This window comes from Chlorocebus sabaeus, chromosome 14 (assembly GCF_047675955.1).
Source record: "Chlorocebus sabaeus isolate Y175 chromosome 14, mChlSab1.0.hap1, whole genome shotgun sequence".
Taxonomy (NCBI): Eukaryota; Metazoa; Chordata; class Mammalia; order Primates; family Cercopithecidae; genus Chlorocebus; species Chlorocebus sabaeus.
In genome coordinates this window covers 15,295,670-15,316,198 of record NC_132917.1, presented here as the reverse complement: position 1 = coordinate 15,316,198, position 20,529 = coordinate 15,295,670, and the positions used below count along the sequence as shown (strand labels likewise).

The 20,529-nt window shown below is 37.2% G+C and overlaps 1 protein-coding gene across 2 annotated transcripts in view; it reads left to right on the top strand.

Moving 5' to 3' along the window:
- NBAS (NBAS subunit of NRZ tethering complex) overlaps positions 1-20,529 on the top strand; it is a 414,675-nt gene that overhangs the window by 76,827 nt on the left and 317,319 nt on the right. For both annotated transcript variants that reach the window (XM_038006212.2, XM_038006211.2), the window contains exons 10-11: positions 3,923-4,061; positions 11,020-11,088. In XM_038006212.2, the coding sequence (XP_037862140.2) occupies positions 3,923-4,061; positions 11,020-11,088 (208 nt within the window). The remainder of the gene's footprint in view (positions 1-3,922; positions 4,062-11,019; positions 11,089-20,529) is intronic.

Here is a 20,529-nt window from a genome sequence, read left to right as displayed (position 1 = left end):
ACTGACATTTTTTAAAGTTACATGGTTTTACCAGTGGAACTTTATTTCTCCTCACTTCTGGCCAGTGTTGCCCTGGAAGCTGTTCTGAACACTGTGATCATGATGGAGCATGTTTATTTGGCCAGTCATCACCATAAGCCTGCTTTTACTTTTACTTTCTTAATCACTTGTAGATTAGTTCTAGTCAACATTGTGCGTCTTATTAAATAATAAAGTAATGGAGTCTGAATTGGGGTTGATACCCCTTGGGGATTTTGTTTGTTTTGAGAAAGTCTTACTCTATCACTTAAGCTGAAGTGGTGCCTTGAACTTGGCTTACTGCAGCCTCTGCCTTCCAGGTAGCTGGGACTACGGCATGCACTGCTATGCCCAGCTAATTTTTATATTTGTTGTGGAGACATCTTTCCCAGGCTGGCCCCTTGGCATGTATAACTAAAGAAAAACCGTTTCGTAGATTTAGATTGGCTTATCATCTTCAGAGTGGTCTGTCATCTTTTGTGCCAATAATTTCATGCTCCCATGTGTTCTTCCTTTTTTGTGTGTGTGTGTTTTAGAGAGTGAGCTTTTAAATGCAGAGAGCATGCCTTGTTCATCTTTGTACACTCAGTGCTCCGCACATTGCCCTGCACTCAGCAGCTGCCAGTTGCCTGTTTAGTGAAGATGTTGATTCAGTTATCTCCATTTCTTCCCCTTTAAACATACTCGAGCACCTGTGCCTACTTGGATGTGTGAACACATATGCATTCTTAGAGCTAGAGCATCAGTGTCCTAAAGCTGCTATCTGTCTGATTGGAACAGCACATGATTTGTTTCATCATTCTGCGGCTTTCCTACTTATTCTTCAGTCTGGCATGAATGGAGGAAAGGCTGGGAACAGATACTGAATCCCTTTTGTTCTCAGGGGATCTTAATGTTTTCTAGCCAATTTAATCTATGCATGGCTATACTACTTATCAGAATTCATAGAGAGGAAGTGTCTTCCAACACCCAGGACATAAAAAATCTGGATTATCACTTAGGTCTGTAATTCCTTCAGTAGTCAGCCAACTTAAAGTTTCATACATATGTTAACATAAATTTAATTAGTAGAAATTATATATTATAAATAGATTAATGTTTATTATATGTTTTTAACACAAATATATACATTGGACATTGATCAAAGTGATGTTATTTCAGTTATCAAGGAACTGTTTTACAGTGGCCTTTTGGGAATTTATTGAATTCTCAAATAGTGATTTTTTTTTTCAAATAGAGGTTACTAGTTTTTAAAGGTATGTTTTAGGAATCACATGTTTTTGGATTGAAAAAACATTGTGATTAAATTCTGAACTCTGGATATTCCAAATTACCCTTTTTGTTTCTATTTATTCAGAGGATTTTTTCCTATCAAATGGACTTTTGAGAAAGAAATTTATGTAAAATTTGAAGCATGTATAAAAGTAGAATAGTATACTGACTCCTTAGTGTCTGTTACTCAGTTTCAACAGTCAGCTCATGGCCAGTCTCATTTTACCTGTATAACCAGCCATTTCCCTATCCACCCTTCCCAGACATGAGCCACTGCACGCAGCCTGTGTTTTCTTTTAATTCATTGATCTGCTCTCCATTTCCTCCTTCTATCTGTTGCTCTTTTACTTTTATTTTGTGTATGTGGGTTCTGAAAGAAAACCCAGGCCATTTATTTTTTAGTTTCTCACTGTCTAGTTTTTGTTGATTGCATCTTTGTAGTGTTGTTTATTTTTCTTTTTTCATCAATATTTTCTCCAAATTGAGAGTTAGATTCTGAGGGATAATATGATTTTATCTGCACTAGATATATCCCCCCCTTTTTTGGGAAATAGTTTACTGTAATAGAATCATTTGAGGAGAATGAATGCTCTGGGCAAGTAATACTTATACTACTAGCCAGACTTTGGACCACAATCTCTTTTGTGCTGGTGAGCGGGGTTAATTACTTGTTAACTCTAAGGATTTGCTTAGGGTAGGAACAGCCCAAATAGGTTGCTTCAAGGCATCATCTCAAAGTTTTTTGCTTCCGATTTGCTGAGATGAAAATTTGTTAGAGCCACATATAAAGGCAGTAGGGAAAAGGCTTTGTGTGAAGGCTCAAGTTGTGTTTCTGTGAAGAAAGTGCATTTAAATTACTTTATGGATTTTGAGATTTTGAGTTGGGCTACACTTCATAATTAAATCTAGAAGGATTTTGTACGGTTTCGAAAAATTTGGATCTAAGAGTATATGGTAGAGATGAGTTCTTTAATTGTTATTATTAGCTTAGTTCAGAAACACTTTAGAAAGTGAGTAGTCAGATGTGAAGAGGGCTTTTGGTGGCATTAGAATGTGACAGGTCATCTCAGTTTTGGGACTAGGAAGGAAAAAAGGTATATATTCATTTTCTATGAATAACAAACTTGGTGATATAACACAAACTTACCCTGCAGTCCTGGAGATCAGAAGTCTGAAATGGATCTCACTGGGCTGAAATCAAACATATCCTCAGGGCTGTGTTCTTTTCTGGAGGCTTGGGGAGAATCTATTTTGTTGCCTTTTCCAGCTTCTAGAAGCTGCGCAGATTCCTTGGCTTGTGGCCTCTTCTACCTTCAAAGCCAGTGGTGGCCAGTTGAGTGTCACATTACATTACTCTGACATTGACTCTTCTGCTGCCCCTTTCTACCTTTAAGGATCCTTGTGATTACTTTGGGGCCACCTGAATAATTCAGGATACTCTCACTATGTTCAAGTCATTTGGTTAGCAACCCTAATTCCATCTATAACCTTACATCCATGTAATAGAACATACTCACAGGCTGCAACGATTAGGACATGGGCATCTTTTGGGGGCCATTGTGTGACCTGCTATACAAGGTGAACAAAATGAACAGAAGCCAGGTGTTGCTTTCTATAATAATATAGTGCTTTTGACTACCTTGGGCATACACCGTCACTGGTCTTGAAGGCTCAGTATTGAGAGCTCATGGTGTTATGTCACTAGGTACTGATATTTATAATTTTATAACATTTAAAGTTAGCTTTAGTTGACGTAAATTGTAACTGAATTAGTCTGATATGCCAACTCTAAATAACTTTATGAAGTGTTTTCTTTGACCTTTCAATTTCTATGTAGAAACATACATTTTTCAAGATTTGGTTTTTCTATGGGTATGGCCAAGAAGGAGGTAAACAGAACTTTCAGACTTTTTTTCTTTCTTTAGACAGGTGATTATGATGTCTGTTATACAGGTCCCTGCCAGAAGTACTGAACATAACTTTAAAAATTGTGACTGTTGGGGTTCCTTTATTAAATAGCTTTGTTTAGGGTGGTTACACAGTAATGTCTTTTAACTTTTAGTATATGTTAGGCTGTTTGCCATGTTGGTAACTGGCCTCCAGTTGTGAGTGGAGTGTAACAAGCAGCAAAGTGAACCAATCATAGTGTGCAGCTAAACTACCGACCAGTCTTATTTTTGTATAATTATTGCTCTGTGGTTCTTTCGCATTCAGTCTCTCCCGGGTGTCATTTCTTTCTAGCATTCTGTAATGGCTCCCTCATTGCATCAGATATGTTGCCATAATTAATACATAATGTATCTGGGTGAGGCTGCACATCTATTAACGTTTATTGGTGTTGATACAGTTTTTTTGATATTCAGTTGCCAGCCTTAAGTTTTTTCTTCATTTCTATGTTCCCACCTGGGTTTCAGGTGCCTGAATATATAAGCCTTAGTATATGGTGAAATTCAAATTGAAAAACAGTTTGGTTTTCTTTTAATTGTTTGCTCTGAAATATTTACCTTCTAGGTTTAACATATATTAATAGTACTTTGTAAATTTTCTTTATCAAGGTGACTGTTTCTGCTCTTTGTTTTGCTCTTATTTACATTTGCAATTTATCGATTTTTAAAATTTTTCTCTTTTTTAGACTTTTGCTGGTTGGTGGATGTGAAACTGCTGAAGTAGGCATGTCAAAAGCTTCTAGCTGTGGCCTTTCTGCCTGGAGAGTTCTTTCAGGATCACCGTATTACAAGCAGGTTACTAATGGTGGAGACAGGGTTACTGCGGTAAGTATGAGTTATGGCACTTCACTTTGCTGTGTGTCATTTCACTATGCTATTTGTCTTAGATAAATAAGCCCTATGTAAGGTATAGAGGAAGAAATAATTTCGTCTTAAATGAGGACAGTGAATTAATGCTGGTATAATTTTATTTCTTTCAAATAGCAAATTCAACTGAGGCATGTTGTATTTAACTTGAAATAATTTTTAGTGGTGACATTTTCAGCTATTAGAAAACCAACCTGACAGTAGTCCCATTCCTTGTATTTGCTTGTTTAGATGTAAACATGTATTAAGCGCTTTTTAATGTGTTGGCAACTATTCTGAGTGCTTTTTATATGCTCTAACTTGTTTAATTCTAAGTAACCCTTTGAGGTAAATATTGTTACTGGCCCAAGTCTGTTGATGAGGTGGTGAGTGAGCTGTAATTAAGTAAGTTGCCCTGGTCATCCAGCTAGCAAATAGTGGAATTAGAGTCCAGATTTCCATATTGTTCCATATTTATATGGACTATTCATCTATCCATCCATTCATTCTATACTTATTTATTGAGCAGCTGTTTTGTGTCAGGCAGTCCTTGAGGCTGTAGTAGTCAGCGTAGGCTAGGCTCTATTTTGATAATTCAGACAATCAAATGAGCAAATGCAAAGTCCTGACATTTCTGTGGCCTATCATGTTCAGATTTTTTCCTTATTTTGTAGCAAAGTCTGCTGTTGAGATCATGACTCTCCTGGGCAGCTTGTTTCAAGTGATGATTAAAAGATCCGTGGAGAGTGGTGACCTTTTGAGCTCCTAGTATCTCAGTTTATGGTTTTAGGAAGGGAAGGGAGAGATAAAAGTTGGAATTTTTACTGTCTTAGACAAGAAGTGACATTGGTTCTACTTACAGTTCATTTATTGTATTATGGCCCCTCCTAGCTTCAAGGGGCCTGGGAAATAGTTTTCTGTGTGTCCAGAAGGGTATGAAAAACTAGGTATTGGTAAATAGTAATTATGTTTACCATCCTGGCCACACTGCAGTCTTACATATCTTAGTTATTTGTGTAAACTGTATGAAAGTGAATACTTGGGCTGGGTGCGGTGGCTCGTGCCTGTAATCCCATCACTTTGAGGGGCCGAGGCGGGCAGATCACAAGGTCAGGAGTTCAAGACCAGCCTGACCAACATGGTGAAACCCCGTCTCTACTAAAAATATAAAAATTAGCTGGGCTTGGTGGTGTGCACCTGTAATCCCAGCTGCTCAGAAGGCTGAGGCAGGAGAATCACTTGAACCTGGGAGGCAGAGATTTTAGTGAGCTGAGATCTTGCCACTGCACTCCAACCTGGGTGACAGAGTGAGACTCTGTCTGAAAAAAAAAAGAAAAGAAAAGTGAGTACTTAGTCAAAATTATGCAGCTTGGGCTTACCATGTTACCTAGTGGGCACTCAGATATTTTTTCAGTGAGGGAAGAAATCTAGAAATTAAATTGAAACACAACATAATCAAACATGTTATGCATTCATTTTGATAATTAATTTGCCTAAAAATATATTGATTTCAAATTATGTTCTAAAACAACAAACTTAAAGATTTTAGTATTGAAATTAAACTAATGAAGATGTACTTTTGAAAAGAAATCTTTAGCAATTATAGTAATGCTCTGTGAATTTTATTTTTAGCATTTAATATATACTGCAGTGTGTGATTGTGATTTAATCCAACAAAGTAGTAGTTTCTTTTTCTTTAAATGAAGCCAACTTACTGGTTTATATGACACCAGATATTCAACCAGTTTGTACGTGTAGAACAGCTTATGCAGTACTGTGCATATGCCTTTCCTTCTATTTATTATCCATCTACCTAGTCTACTGGCCCTTTATTCTCTCTACAGAACCTAGTAAGGAGAACAGTTGGTGTATTATTGGCCACATTTCACAAATAAGGAGCCCAAGGCACAGTAGAACATAATAACTGAAAACAGAGGCATGAGATGGGCCAGATCTTCTAGTTTCTGTTCTGCACCCCCCACTGCATGAAATTATGTTCGTATCAGTGGCACTAATATATGCTGTGATGATTATCCCATAATCTATAAAAAGTAAAGTGAGGTAGAAGTTACTCGTACATATTGGACACATTACTTCATATCTGTAGGAATTTAGCTATGTTTATCTCTCTGATTTAGGTCGTATCCAGCTTGTAGTTTTATATGCAGGATGTTTCGGGGCAGATCTTAGAAAAAGTTTGAAGAAGTTTCTCTCAGCTCTGTCTAAAGTAAGCATGATGTCTGCAGCTTTCTTGGCTCACTGCAACCACCGTCTCCCGGGTTCAAGCGATTCTCCCATCTCAGCCTCCCAATTACCTGGGATTACAGGCACCCCCCCATCATGCCTGGCTAATTTTTGTATTTTAGTAGAGATGGGATTTCACCATGTTGGCTATGCTGGTCTTGAACTCCTGACCTCAGGTGAGCCGCCTGCCTTGGCCTCCCAAAGTGTTAGGATTATAGGCCTGAGCCAACATGCCCGGCCAAGTCTGCACCTTATTTTCAAATGATTCAGTTAAAAAAAAAAAAAAAATTTAAAGTATGTGTGTCTGTATACATATATATACACACACATAGAGATAAAGCAAATGTGACAAAATGTTAACAACTGGTCTAGCCAGGTGAGAGGTATACTTGTGTTTCATTGTACAATCATTTCAACTTTTCTGTAGCTGTGAAATTTGTCAAAATAGGGTTGAGGAGAAAAGGAAAGTTGGTGCGTGTAGAGGATACAAGGAGAGGTAATGTGGGTAAGTGGTGAAAGTCCCTTTTGGTTTGATGTAATCAAGTGTTTATTTGGACGAGCAAATGGGAAGTCACATACCAAGGAACGTTTGTTCACCTTGGTTTCTTTGAATTCTCCTGTGCTTTCCCTTTGCACCTTACTGAAGTATTGGAATCTGCTCTGCTATGTATGGTCCTTCTCCTTGTGGCCTAAGGCTTCGATATTGAAGTCTTTTAAAAGAAAATTGCTTGTGCACTGACAAAATAAGTGGGAAAAATATTGAATTGCAAATTGAATGCTCTGCTGTATGATTAACTTCTTGAAATGCTGCAAGTGTATTTTAATTATGTTAGTGGCTGTGTCTTGCAGCTAAACTTACAGTCATTCTGCATAGCCTTCCCTTACCTCAAAATAATTTGAGGTTATGGGATTAGCTCTTGTTGTCAGGCAGCAGACATTGTTCTCATCGAACCTCCTCTTACTGTTTGTTTAAGGTTGCTGTTGTCTTGGTGTAGGTATTGACTGAAAAATGCTGCTGACACATACCTCATAGCCTCTCACAAGGCTGCTAGGTTGTAAAACAGACTATGCAAAATTCAATATGTGCATTGACCCAAGTTTCCAAATGAATGTTAGTGTCATCTATGTGAGATAGTTTTATTTATTCATTTGTTCAATGTTTAATCACTGCTCCAGGTATTAGGAATATAAAATTACTGGTAGCAGCCCTCAAGGGATTCATCGCATGTTGGAAGAACAGCTGTGTCTCAAATTAATGCGATAAGCTAAAACAGGTACCAGATTAGAATTCAGCAGCTGGGGCAAAGGAAAGATTCAGGCTGTGGAGTCAGAAGGCTGGTGTCTGAATTCCACCTTATCCCTTGCCTGTGTAAAGGCATTTGATAAACTGTAAGATGATCTACAGTGTTATTGTTGTCTGTGTTTTTAAGATCAAAATTTTGGAAAACTGTAAGAATGAACAGTTGACTGAATTTTTATTATTGCTGCCGCTGCTGCTGCTGCTGCTTTTTCAATATAGAAGGTTGTTGTGGAAAGAACATAGACTTTTTGAAGTCCTATTTCCATGAGAAATCCTATTTCCCTGAAAAAATACATGTAATCGGGAGGAATACTTCTGTAGGATCCCACAGCCTGCCGGCAGCTGTGCCTGTGTACTGTAACTTTTCTTTTGTCCAGACAGAGGAACTGTCCTTGCTCCGGCTGAGGCCAACCCCTGTGTTTGTCCACTAGATCTCCCATTCTTGTTTATTGAAGGATATTCCTCTTACATCAGGAATTTTGTTATCTCTTAGGTTTATCAGCATATAGCATGCTTTTGTTTTTCCTCTCACAAAAACTCTTCAGACTCCACTTTGCCCTCTAGCTGCCATCCCGTTTCTTTTCCTTTCCTTACAGTGTTCAAGAGTTGTCTGTATTTGTTTCCAATTCCTCTTCTTCCATTCTCTCTTGAATTCACTTGAATGGAGATTTGCCTCCATTATTTCATGGAAACTATCCCTATTGATATTATCTATGTCTTCCAGCATTTTACGAGTTTGTTTTCTTGGTATTCTTTCATTTCTACTAATTGCTTATACAAAACCCAGCTTATTCTGCTTTCCTCTTTCTCATTTTTGTTGTTTTATTTCTGCATTGTCACATACATAATATTTATACATTGGTGTCTACTTTTCTTCCCAGCTTTCTTTAGTCTTATTTATTTATGTACTTTAAAATGCTTACTCAGTTCTTTTGCTGAAGTTTTCCCAGTCTTGTGGTTGGATGAAGTTATTTCCTAGTATGTTTTGAGAAGGGATCATAGGTGATGAGTTTCTTAAGTTTTTGTGTTTTATGTTCAAAACTATTTTTGCCATAGCCTTGATATTTGAGGGAAAACTTGTCTGGCTATAAAATCCTTGGTTCGCCTTTTCTTTCATTAAACTTTTAAAAAAGGCTACTCTTGTTTTGCTTTGTATGTGGGGTTTAAAAAATCTGATGCAATCAAATTATTTACCCTTTGTATATTATTAGTCAGTTTTTCTTGCAGGTCTTTATTTTCTTTATCTTTGAAATCTAATAGCTTCCTAGGATATTGTAGTTGATCATTCTGAGTTTAAATTTCCTAGGTATGCATTGGTTCTTTTAGCGTGTAGATTCAGTTTTTTTCTGTTTCTATTTTTTCCATTTTCTGTTTCTGTAAAGTTTTCATGGATTATAGTTTAAATATTCTGTGCTTTGGTTTTGTTTATCTTCTTCAGATTCTATGGCAATCCAAATGTTACTGCTTTTTACTATATTCTCTTTCCAGTAGTTTTTCTTTACTCTTTTTACCTCTTCCTTTTATCTCATTTCCTTTTCACTTCTTAACTCATTTTAATTTTTTCATTGTTTTCATGTCTTCCTTTAAAGCCCCTTATTAAATTATCCTTTGAATACCTTGTATTCTTTAGTTTTTAGATAATTTTGTCTTTTTCTTATATTTCTTTGCTGAATTTATTGAGCTTTTTCTTATTAATTCTTTTTCACTTTTCTTGTCCAGTTCTGTTCTCAGTTACTGAATTTTTTGATGGTTTTTCAAGTTGTCCACATTCTCAAATGCTTGTCTGACTATATTTAATTCCGTTTGGAGTGCTATGTTAAAGTTTTCTTTTGCTTCATGGTTGTTTTTTCAGCCATAATTGCCCTTTGTTGACACGTGTTGACTTTTGTCTTCTCATGTCTGCAAAGTGTTTGTGACTCTCTTTCTTGTTCATTTTTATGATATTGGAATACTTTACAAGATTCCTAGGTTAATGGTGCCTTCTTTTGTCAGTATAGCAAAGTTCAAATACCTTACTAGATTTTTTTGGTTTTGTTTTGGTGGCAGGAGGGGGTGTGGATCTTCTGATGTTGTGGTTGTCTATTGTCTTGCTGCACACTACATTTGCCCCTTTGCTTCCTTTCCTCTTTGCCACCCCTTTGGCAAAAGGCACTTCTTCCTATTTGCCATTTTTCTCCCTCAGAAGCTCTGTGTTTGGAAGCCTGCCTCTTCACATCATGCCCACACTTAGGTCCCTTCCCTGTAGGCCATGTCTGATCAACCTGGATGCTGTTATAGTATTTTCACTCAGAGTGGACTTAGTCTTTTTGGTGGTGGTTTTGGTTTTAAATGGACCTTAGCCATTTTTGCTAGCCCCCCTCTGTCTTCCCTGGGTATTTTTCAATTCGCTTTTGCTCACCACTACACCTTGTGGCAGGTCACAGTGGGGGTGAGTGGGGACATAGGTTTTAGCAGGAGCAATGGAGATGACACACTGGGATTTGGTGATTTCTTTCTTTTTGCTTACAGTTACTATAAAATTTTATCTTCAGGCTAAGCTGAGAGCATGGTTTTTGTGTAGATTTATCTCCCTTTCTTGTTCTTAATATTTTTGGAGGAAGTATTTGGAGATGTGTATCAAGGCCGTCCCTAATGTTTTCAGCTCAGAAGTTCTGGCTATTGTGAATATTGTTGCTGTGAACATTCATGTACAAATATTTGTTTGAATGCTTGTTTTCAATTCTTTTGTGTATAAATCTTGGATGGAATTGCTGGGTCACATGTTAGTTTTATGTTTACGTTTTTGAGGAACCACTAAACATCTTCCATGGTGACTGTATAGTTTTATGTTCCCATCAATAGTATATGAGGGTTCCAGATTCCCTACATCCTCAACAATGTTATTTTCCATTAAAAAAATATAGTTTCTAAGTCTAAAGACAAAAATTGTCATGTGTTATATTAAGTTATTTTATTGACTGATTTCTAAAGATGAAGTTTTTTTTTTTTTTTTTTTTTTTTGATGTTTTTCAAGCATAGAATCAATTGTTAATAGATGAAATTTCTGTGGAAAGTTTTTGCTTTTTCCATACTGATGTTAGGGTAAAATGGCAACCTTGGGCAGCCTTACTTGAGAAGAGCTTTCAGTGGATTCTGATTTGCATAAATTTTACTGGTTATATAGTTAAAAAAGCATTTGATCATGGAGGTATTTTGTAAGACTGTACCACTTGGTGGATTTTTTTTCTAAACAAAAACAATCTCACTAAGATCCTTGACACCTTATTGGTGATTTTCTTTGATCATTTAAAAAAATACTAAATTTGCTATAGTTTTCATTTCATTATAAAAGGACATTTTACAATGATAAGTCATTTCAATAATCTTTCTTCATATGATGCATTTATTTCGCAGGCACCGAAGACACTGGGATTATTAAGGATGTTAAGCATCAAGTTTTACAGTCGCCAGGGACAAGAACAGGTAACGCAAATTGGCTTTACTATGGTGGGCTTCTCAAACATTTTTACCTGGAAGTCCCTTTAAGGTCAAAGCTGAATGAACCTCAAACTTTTTGTATCTTTATCTGAGTATATTCATGTACACTACGTGGCTATATGCATTAGTAAGTATTCATAGAGCTGTTGCTGAAGATTTGTGTATTTTACTGTGTATCAACCTTATCTTAAAAGAAAGATAATTATAGAGGATATACCCAGCCCTCTTGGGGATCTGGGAATATAGCTCAAGGAATTCTCCTAGAAGCATTATATATATATCTTTAAATGTCGTATTTTATCTTTTCAAATCTTGTGAATTTTGCATTATTGTTCATAATATATTCTTCTTTGGCTTAATATTAAAAAAAAATTATTCCCCAAATCTGAGATTACTGATGCTCCAAGAAGAAATGTGCCTCTTGACCCTGGGTTTTAAGTACCAGTGTTTTACTGTCTTGTTACTTAGCTGGAAAAACATGGATCCATGGCAAGGATGTTAGACAGTTACATCCAGATGAATATCAGTGATACTCAGGAACTGCCTCTGCGAGGTGGTTACATTTGTTTCTCTGTTTGACTTTCACAAGAGTCTGGACCTACACTGGGGAATCAAATCATACTCTTATCTTGTAGGGGAATCAAATCATACTCCTGTCTTGGGGGAAAATCAAATCATCTGATCTTTTTCACTGCTTCAATTTCTTTCCCGGTAGAACCTGCTGATATGAAAAGTCAGGCCTTCATATCTGCGGATTCTATATCCCTCAAATGCTGTAGTTTCAATCCACGGTTGGTTGAATCAGAGGATGTGGAACCTGCGGATATGGAGGGCTTGACTGTACTGTACTTTTTAATCATTATTTTAGAGAGTACTCCTTCTACTTATTAAAAAAAAAGTTAACTATAAAACAGCCTTAGGCAGGTTCTTCAGGCATTGCAGGGGAAGGCATTCTTATCATGGGAGATTACAACTCCATGAGTATTACCATCCCTAAAGACCTTCCAGTGGGACAAGATGTGGAGGTAGAAGACAGTGATATTGATGATCCTGACCCTGGGTTGGCTTAGGCTGATGTGTGTATTTGTGTTTTAGTTTTTAACAAAAATGTTTAAAAAAGTAAAAGTATAAAATAAAATGCAAAAGTTTATAGTACAAAAATGTAAAGAAAGAAAAAATTTTGTATGTACAGCGTGTTTGTGTTTTAAGCTAATGTTATCACAGAAGTCAAAAAGGTAAAAAAATACAAAGTTTATAAAGTAAAAAAGTTACAGTAAGAGAAGGCTAATTTATTATTGAAGAAAGTAAGTTTATAAAATGAATGTAGTAGAGCCTAAGTGTACAGTGTTTCTAAAGTCTACAGTAGTGTGCAGTAATGTCCTGTCCTAGGCCTTCCCCTTTACTTGCCACTCACTCACTCACTCACTCACTCACTCACTCACTCACCCAAAGCAACTTCTAGTTCTGCAAGCTCCATTCATGGTAAATGCCCTGTACAGGCATTTGTTACCTTTTATACCATTTACTGTACCTTTTCTGTTTTTAGATACACAAATACCATTGTGCTCCAGTTGCCCAGAGTATTCAGTAGAGTAGCATGCTGAGCAGGTTTGTGGCCTAGGAGCAACAGGCTATACCACCTAGCCTAGGTGCGTAGTAGGCTATCCCATCTAAATTTGTGTAACTGCACTCTATGTATGATGTTTTCACAACAATGAAATCACCCAGTGACGCATTTTGCAGAACATCTCCCTGTTGTTAAGTGATACTTGACTGTACTATAATTTTAGAGTTGAAAGAGCTCATAGGGCTTATCTAATAATTCCTTATTATTATGAACACTTTGACAAGTCTTTTCACAGGATCTCACAGGAAGTTTGCATCACCTACACTGGCATTATGATACCTACTTTTTATTGATGAAGAGATTAAGGCCTCAAGAGAAATGTGTGCCTAAACTCACCTATCCAGATAGTGTCAGAGATGTGTTTGGTCTTCTGTTGGTCTGTCATCCAGTGCTTGTTTTCACCATTTCTAGTTGGTTATTGTCTTAAACCTTTAGTTGGTAATTTGGAAGAAACAGAAACCAAGATGTCTTTCAAAGTAGCTGAGATGATAAATTACTTAATATCTTAGAAAGAATGATCTATTTTACTACTCAAGTTTGGCAGCAATTATTTTTCTCTTAAAATGTGTTCCTCTTAGCCTGGGGTGGTGGCTTACTCCTGTTATCCCAGTTCTTTGGGAGGCTGAGGTGGGAGGATCACTTAAGCCTAGGCGGTTGAGGCTGCAGTGAGTCATGATTGTGCCACTGCACTCCAACTTGGGGGACAGAGTGAGACCTTGTCTCAAAAGAAAAAAAAATGTTCCTCTTAACTACTAATATCTTTACAACATGGGCCTGCTTTCCTATATAACCGTATTAGTAATATTTAGTTCATTTAAAAAATTTACTTATGAGACTCTAAAGTAACAACACTGAGATTGTATAGTATTAGAGGTAATATACATAAAATAGCTAAGACAGTGATTGTCATATTGCAGATACTCAGCAAATAATAATGGTGACTGCTGTTATCTCTGTTAATTTCTTTATATCCTGAATTATAGAATTAATAATTAGTAGTCCATGGGTTCTTTTTGAATTGTGGCTTATTATACCCAAAACTTATGTGGCTTTGAAAAATAGCTTCTCATTGTCTGGCATATAATATTATCTTTTTTTTTTTTTTTTCAGACAGAGTCTCCCTCTGTCGCCCAGGCTGGAGTGCAGTGGTGCAATCTCGACTCACTGCAAACTCCACCCTCCGGGTTCACACCATTCTCCTGCCTCAGCCTCCTGAGTAGCTGGGCGCACCCGCCACCACGCCCGGCTAATTTTTTGTATTTTTGGTAGAGACGGGGTTTCATCGTGTTAGCCAGGATGGTCTGGTTCTCCTGACCTCATGATCTGCCGGACTTGGTCTCCCAAAGTGCTGGGATTACAGGCGTGAGCCACCACACCTGGCCAGTATTATCTTTTAAAAGAGTATATTAAAAATAAGAATTATTTATATTATTTTATAAAGGATATTGGCTTGGAATTTTTTATTTTTATTTTCCAAAAAGCTTTTTTCTTTCCTTCATGCATTTATAGTGTTTTTGTCACAGGTTGTTAATCAGGCTTTTGAGGCTGACTTTGTTTTGATCTGAAGGATAGATTTCTAATTTGTGTGTGTGTGTGTTTGTGTCAAACTTCTAAAATATAATGGGCTAGAATATCTAGTAAACTTCTTGAGGGTGGGGATTTATGTTTGTTTTGTTCATTGCTGACTTCCTACAGTGTAAAACAGTGCCTGGCACCTAATATTTAATATTGAATATATAATATTCAATAAATACTTGTGGAATGTTGGAAGAGCAGCACTTATAAATTTGCCTTTTATTGATCTGAGTTTTTTTCTTTAAGAATATGTAGTACTTTGGAATGTTTTGAATGTATGCACTAGAAAACTACTTTCTTTTAAATACAGCTTGTGTATTTGAAAGTTACAGGAAATGGTAAATCACTCATTTTTAATTGACTATTAAATTAGATGACAGGTGATTAATTTCAGTACAAAGGTCTGATGTTTAACATTCTTAAAAACCCTGTCTTGGAAAGGACAGTTAGGAAGTTTTATTGCAATGTTTGAGAGAAAGTACAACTCATTCTCCAATTATTGCTGCCAGTAGTAGAAAGTGTTAATTATTTTTGTTTGTTTGAGATGGAGTCTCGCTCTGTTGCCCAGGCTGGAGCACAGTGGTGCGATCTTGGCTCACTGCAAGCTCTGCCTCCTGGGTTCACGCCATTCTCCTGCCTCAGCCTCCTGAGTATCTGGGACCACAGGCGCCCGCCACCATGCCTGGCTAATTTTTTGTGGTTTTTTTTGTAGAGACTGGGTTTCACCGTGTTAGCCAGGGTGGTCTCAATCCCCTGACCTTGTGATCTGCCCGCTTCAGCCTCCCAGAGTGCTGGGATTACAGGCATGAGCCACTGTGCCTGGCCTTTAATAGTATTTTTAATGAAGAAAGGACAAATGGATATTGGAGCTGGTGGAATAGAGTGGATTGCAGCAGATACAAGTGGTATTCAGTCTTTGCTATCAAGCTGTATTTCATGACAATTTCTTTGTGTTCATATTTTAACAATTCGTGCAGTTTTCCTTAATAAAAGATGACTGTGCCTTCTCAATCAAAATGTTTTAAAATAGTCTCATTTTACTTTTTAAAATTTTACTTTTTAAAAAAAATTTAACTTACTGTAAGTTCAGGGGTACATGTGTGGTTTATTATATACGTAACCTTGTGTCATGAGAGTTTGTTGTACAGATTATTTCATCACCCAGATATTAGGCATAGTCCCATTAGTTGTTTTTCTTCATCCTCTCCCTCCTCCCACCCTCCACCTGCTCATAAGCCTCAGTATGTGTTGTTCCCCTCCGTGTGTCCTTGTGTTCTCGTCATTTAGCTCCTACTTATAAGTAAGAACATGTGGTATTCGGTTGTTCCTGCATTAGTTCCTGCATTAGTTTTCTAAGGATAATGGCCTCCAGCTCCATGTTGCTGTAAAATACATAATGTTGTTCTTTTTTATGGCTGCAAAGTATTCCATGTATGTACCACATTTTCTTTATGCAGTCTGTCACTGATGGGCATTTAGGTTTATTCCATGTCTTTGCTATTGTGAATAGTGCTGCAGTGAACATATGTGTGCATATGTCTTTATGTCTTTATGTCTTTATGACAGAACAATTTATATTCCCCAGTGTATTAGTCCATTCTCACACTGCTATAAGAACTACCTGAGGCTGTACGCAGTGACTCATGCCTGTAATTCTAGCACTTGGGAGGCTGAGGCAGGCAGATCACTTGAGGTCAGGAGTTTGAGACCAGCCTGGCCAACATGGTGAAACCCCTTTTTTACTAAAAATACAAAAAAATAGCTGAGTGTGGTAGTGCACACTTGTCATTTCACCTACTTGGGAGGCTGAGGTGGGAGGATTGTTTGAACCCAGGAGGTAGAGGTTACGATGAGCCAAGAATCGCGCCACTGCATTCCAGCCTGGGTAATGGAGCAAGACTATCTCAAAATAAATAAATAAATGAAAAGTAACTACCTGAGACTGGGTAATTTATGAAGAAAAGAGATTTAATTGACTCACAGTTCTGCAGACTTAACAAGAAGCATGCCCGGGAGGCCTCTGGAAACTTACAGTCATGGCGGAAGGGGAAGAGGAAGGAAACACATCTTTACCGTGGTGGAGCAGGAGAGAGACAGCGTGTAAATGGCGAAGTGCCACACACTTTCAAACCATCAGATCTTGTGAGAACTCACTATCATGAGAACACCAAGGGGAAATCTACCCCCATGATTCAGTCATCTCCCATCAGGCTGCTCCTCCAATTTGACATGAGATTTGGGTGGGGACACAGATCCAAACCATATCACCCAGTAATGGGATTACTGGTTCGAATGGTATTTTTGTTTTTAGGTCTTTGAGGAATTGCCACACTGTGTTCCACAATGGTTGAACTAATTTACGCTCCTACTAGCAGTGTGTAAGCATTTCTTTTTCTCTACAACCTTGCCAGCATCCGTTATTTTTTGAATAGTCCCATTTTAAATGTTTATATGCAGACACTGTGTATATGTATACATATTATTATTATTGGGACAAACATATATATTTTAATTATCTTTTAAACCTCACAACCCAAAAGGTATAGTATTATCCAAATTTTATAGATTAGAATCAGATTAGAAAAATTAAGTGAGGTTTTATAGCAAGTAGAACTCTAGCATCTGTGGTAGTTTGATACTATATTGCTGCCATGTTCTTTTGTGGGCCCTCCAGTGGGGAAAGTTGGAATAACTTAGTGGAGAATGGGTGAGCTACTTCCCATTTCTGTACACCCCTACATGTACTTTATACACTCAGTAAATGTTTTTACCGATCACTCATTTTGCAGGCAGATTAGTTACAGCAAATCAGTGGAGGAAAGGTATACTATATTTAGGGGAAAAAGTTGTAAAATTTTAGTTCCTTTAATAATTTGTTAGAAAAGCTTTTAAAAACATATCTTCTGATAGAGTTGGTTCTTAGTTATTATAGATGACATAGAAGTACACTATAGTAAAATACAAGGAAATGTTTTACTAATTTTTTGTCATTGAAAGTAATTTTAATACCTACTCATAGGTGTTAGTAGGAGCAAATTAAATGTGTGTTCCGTGGCTTTGGGATGCTATAAACATCAATATATTCCATACTTCTTAATGTATAAAATATGAGTGTTTTCAGATTTTCAATACCTTTCAGATCCCAAGAAGTCCTAAGCTGGCATCTGTAACCCAGTTCTCCTCTGCACTTCAGATTTGTATACCCTGCTGCTCACTTGACAGCTTCAGTAGGATAGCCTTCAGGCATTTTAAATCAAACATTTCCAAAACAAAACTCTGATAGCTTCTCATTTTTCTTTCCCTAACCATTTCTGCCTTAGACTTGATTGCCTCAGTAATCCATCCTTTTGGCAAAGGAAGATACCTGAAAATTATTGCTGATACCACCCAGTCCTTCATCCCCCCCATCTAATCTAATCTAACACCTTTGCTACCAGTATCATCTTCAGAGTGTACTTGGAATCTTTCTACTTCTTTTTTCTTCTGTGGCTATCACCATCGTATAATTTTTCATCTCTCCTAGGTTAGCAGATACTTAATCAGTTTCCCCAGCAACCTTAGTGACTTAAAAAATGTAAATCAGATAAGCTCACTTTCTTGCTTGAAGAAAGCCTTCAGTGACTTTCCGTTGAACTAAGAATGATGACAGAATAAAATGCTTAAGATTATCCAAAAAGACGTTACATAAGCTGGCCCATGACTGTCTCTGCAGACTGATCTCATACCCCTGGCTCATTCTCTTTTAGTTATGTTGGCCTTATCTCAGCTCATCAAGGGTGCCACGTTTGTTTCTTTGTGGATTCCATTTTTTTCTATTGGGAATGGTTTTATCTTATTTGTCCTCATTAATTTAATTTATTCTCATCTTTGGGCATCAGCTCTATTTTCATATCCTCAGATTCCTCTTATAGTCCTTCAATTTAAATACAGTTCCTATTGTTATTCTCTCTTTGAGCACTCTGTGCTTTTCTTCCATAGTAGTAATCACAGTTTGTAATGTAGATTTATTCGTTAGTTTATTTATTCACCTAATCTGTGATTTCATGGCTCCATGAAGTTAGGGTCACATCTGTTTTACCTAGAAAAGTGCCTGGAATTTCTCGCTCCTTTGCAGAGAGAAATTAAATCAGATTCCCGCTAGCTTCTTTTTGCACCTTCTTCCTCCCTCCCTCTCTCCCTCATTCTTTTCTTCCTTTCCTCCCTCCCTGTTTTCTTGTTTCCCTTTCTCCCTCCCTTTCTCCCATGCTTTCTTCCTTCCTAAGCTTTTACTGTGAAATATAATACAGATATAGGAAATTGCATCAAACAAATACGTGGTTTAATAAGCAGTTTGGGGACAGCTTTATTGAAATATTCATATGTGGTACAATTTACTCATTTAAAATATACAATTCAGAGTTTTTTAGTATATTCACAGAACTGTGCAATGATTTCAAGAATCAATTTTAAACGTCTTATCGCTCTAGGGAAAAAACCCTGCATCCCTTAACTATCACCTGCAACACTCTGTCTCCCCAAGTTGTAAGCAACCCCTAATCTTTTAGTTTGAATAAATTTGCCTATTCTGGATATTCTATATGAATAGAATTATAAAATATGTGGTCCATTGTAACTGGCTTTTTTCACTTAGCATGATGCTTTCAAAGTTCACCCATGTTGTTGTGTGTATCAGTAGTTTATTTCTTTTTATTGCTGAATAATAGCCCATTGTGTTTGTGTATGTGTCTGTATATGTATGTATGTGTGTGTATATATATATATACACACACAGAGTGTTTTCTTTATCCATTCATCAGTTGGACATTTGGGTTGTTTCTACTTTTTGGCTATTACAAATAATGCTGCTGTGAACATTTGTGTGCAAGTTCTTTTGTGGAAATATCATTGAATTTTTCTTGGAGTGGAATTGCTGGATCTTATGATAACTTTGTTTAGCCATTTGAGGAGTTGTCAGGCAGTTTTCCAAGGTGGTGGCACCATCTTCTGTTCCTCATGTCAGAGTATGGCATTTCCATTGTCTCCACATCCTTGTCAACACTTGTTATTATCTGTCTTTTATTCTAGTAATCCTAGTAGGTGTGAAGTGCTTCTTGTTTGACATTGAAAAAGTACATAACCTTATAACCATTATCCAGGGCAGAAACAGGACTCTGCCAGCTACCTTCTGTGGACTCTGTCACAAACACACTTCCCACCCTCCCTCCACAAGCAGCTATTATTCTGGCTTAGGTTTATTTGTTTAATGATACTTTTATCATGCAATTGTTCATCTCTAATAATATGGCTTTTTTAAAAAAACTGTGTGTTTTAAGTCTCTTTTTCTCTATCTGATGGTCCCTCCTCCATATCGTCTTTTTTTCTCTTAAAAATTATTTGTTGAAGAAACTGTTTTTTCATTTTACTCATTGCATCTTTATAGTGGTGTTTTCTTTATTCTTTTGTCCTTTTGTGTCCATGTGTTCTTATAGATTAGTAGTTGGATTTAAAGATCATGCAGATTTTTTGTTTGCTTTTTTAGGCAGAAAACTGTATAGGCGGTAGTGTCTTCTTTTATCAAGAGGATCGTATCTGTTTTTGATGATATTAGTATGGGACTTACCCTGTACAAGTGGGTGCAGGCCGGTTAGTTCTGAGAGCTTATAGAGCGCCGATTGCTCCAGAGTCTCTTGTCTCCCACTATTGGAGTGTGCATAACTTCCCCCAGTTTCCATTTATGTGAACAGTACTTATCAAGTGCCTGGTCAGCATTTTGGCAAGAGACTACTCACCATTTTCTGTGCAATGCATTGAGAAAATTGCCTATTGTGAATGCCAAGAGATGTTCCCTGCGTGTTAGGAGAGTTATTGTATTGCTGCCACAGTCTTGTCAGGTCATCTGGGGCATCCCACATGAGTATCTGGGCTTTGGCTGCCTCCTCAGCAAAATGAAAGAAGAGTGGTGAAAAGGCAGAATTAAAGTGGAAGATTACAAGTGGAGGTACACATCAGAGATACCTGGGAGTTTTCTCAAGGAACATATGCCTGTGTTTTTCCAGCCTAGATTTCTATTTATCCTAAGTACTGGGAGTGCAGCAGGTGTCCATTTGATCCTGATACCCTCCTTTTTTGGGGAGCATCACTATTTATTGTCTTATTTCAGCTCCTGTATTCCAGCACTTATATAATGTGGATGGAGTTTCTATACTCAGGGAGCACATAAAGTGGTTAATGAGGCTAGATAAAGT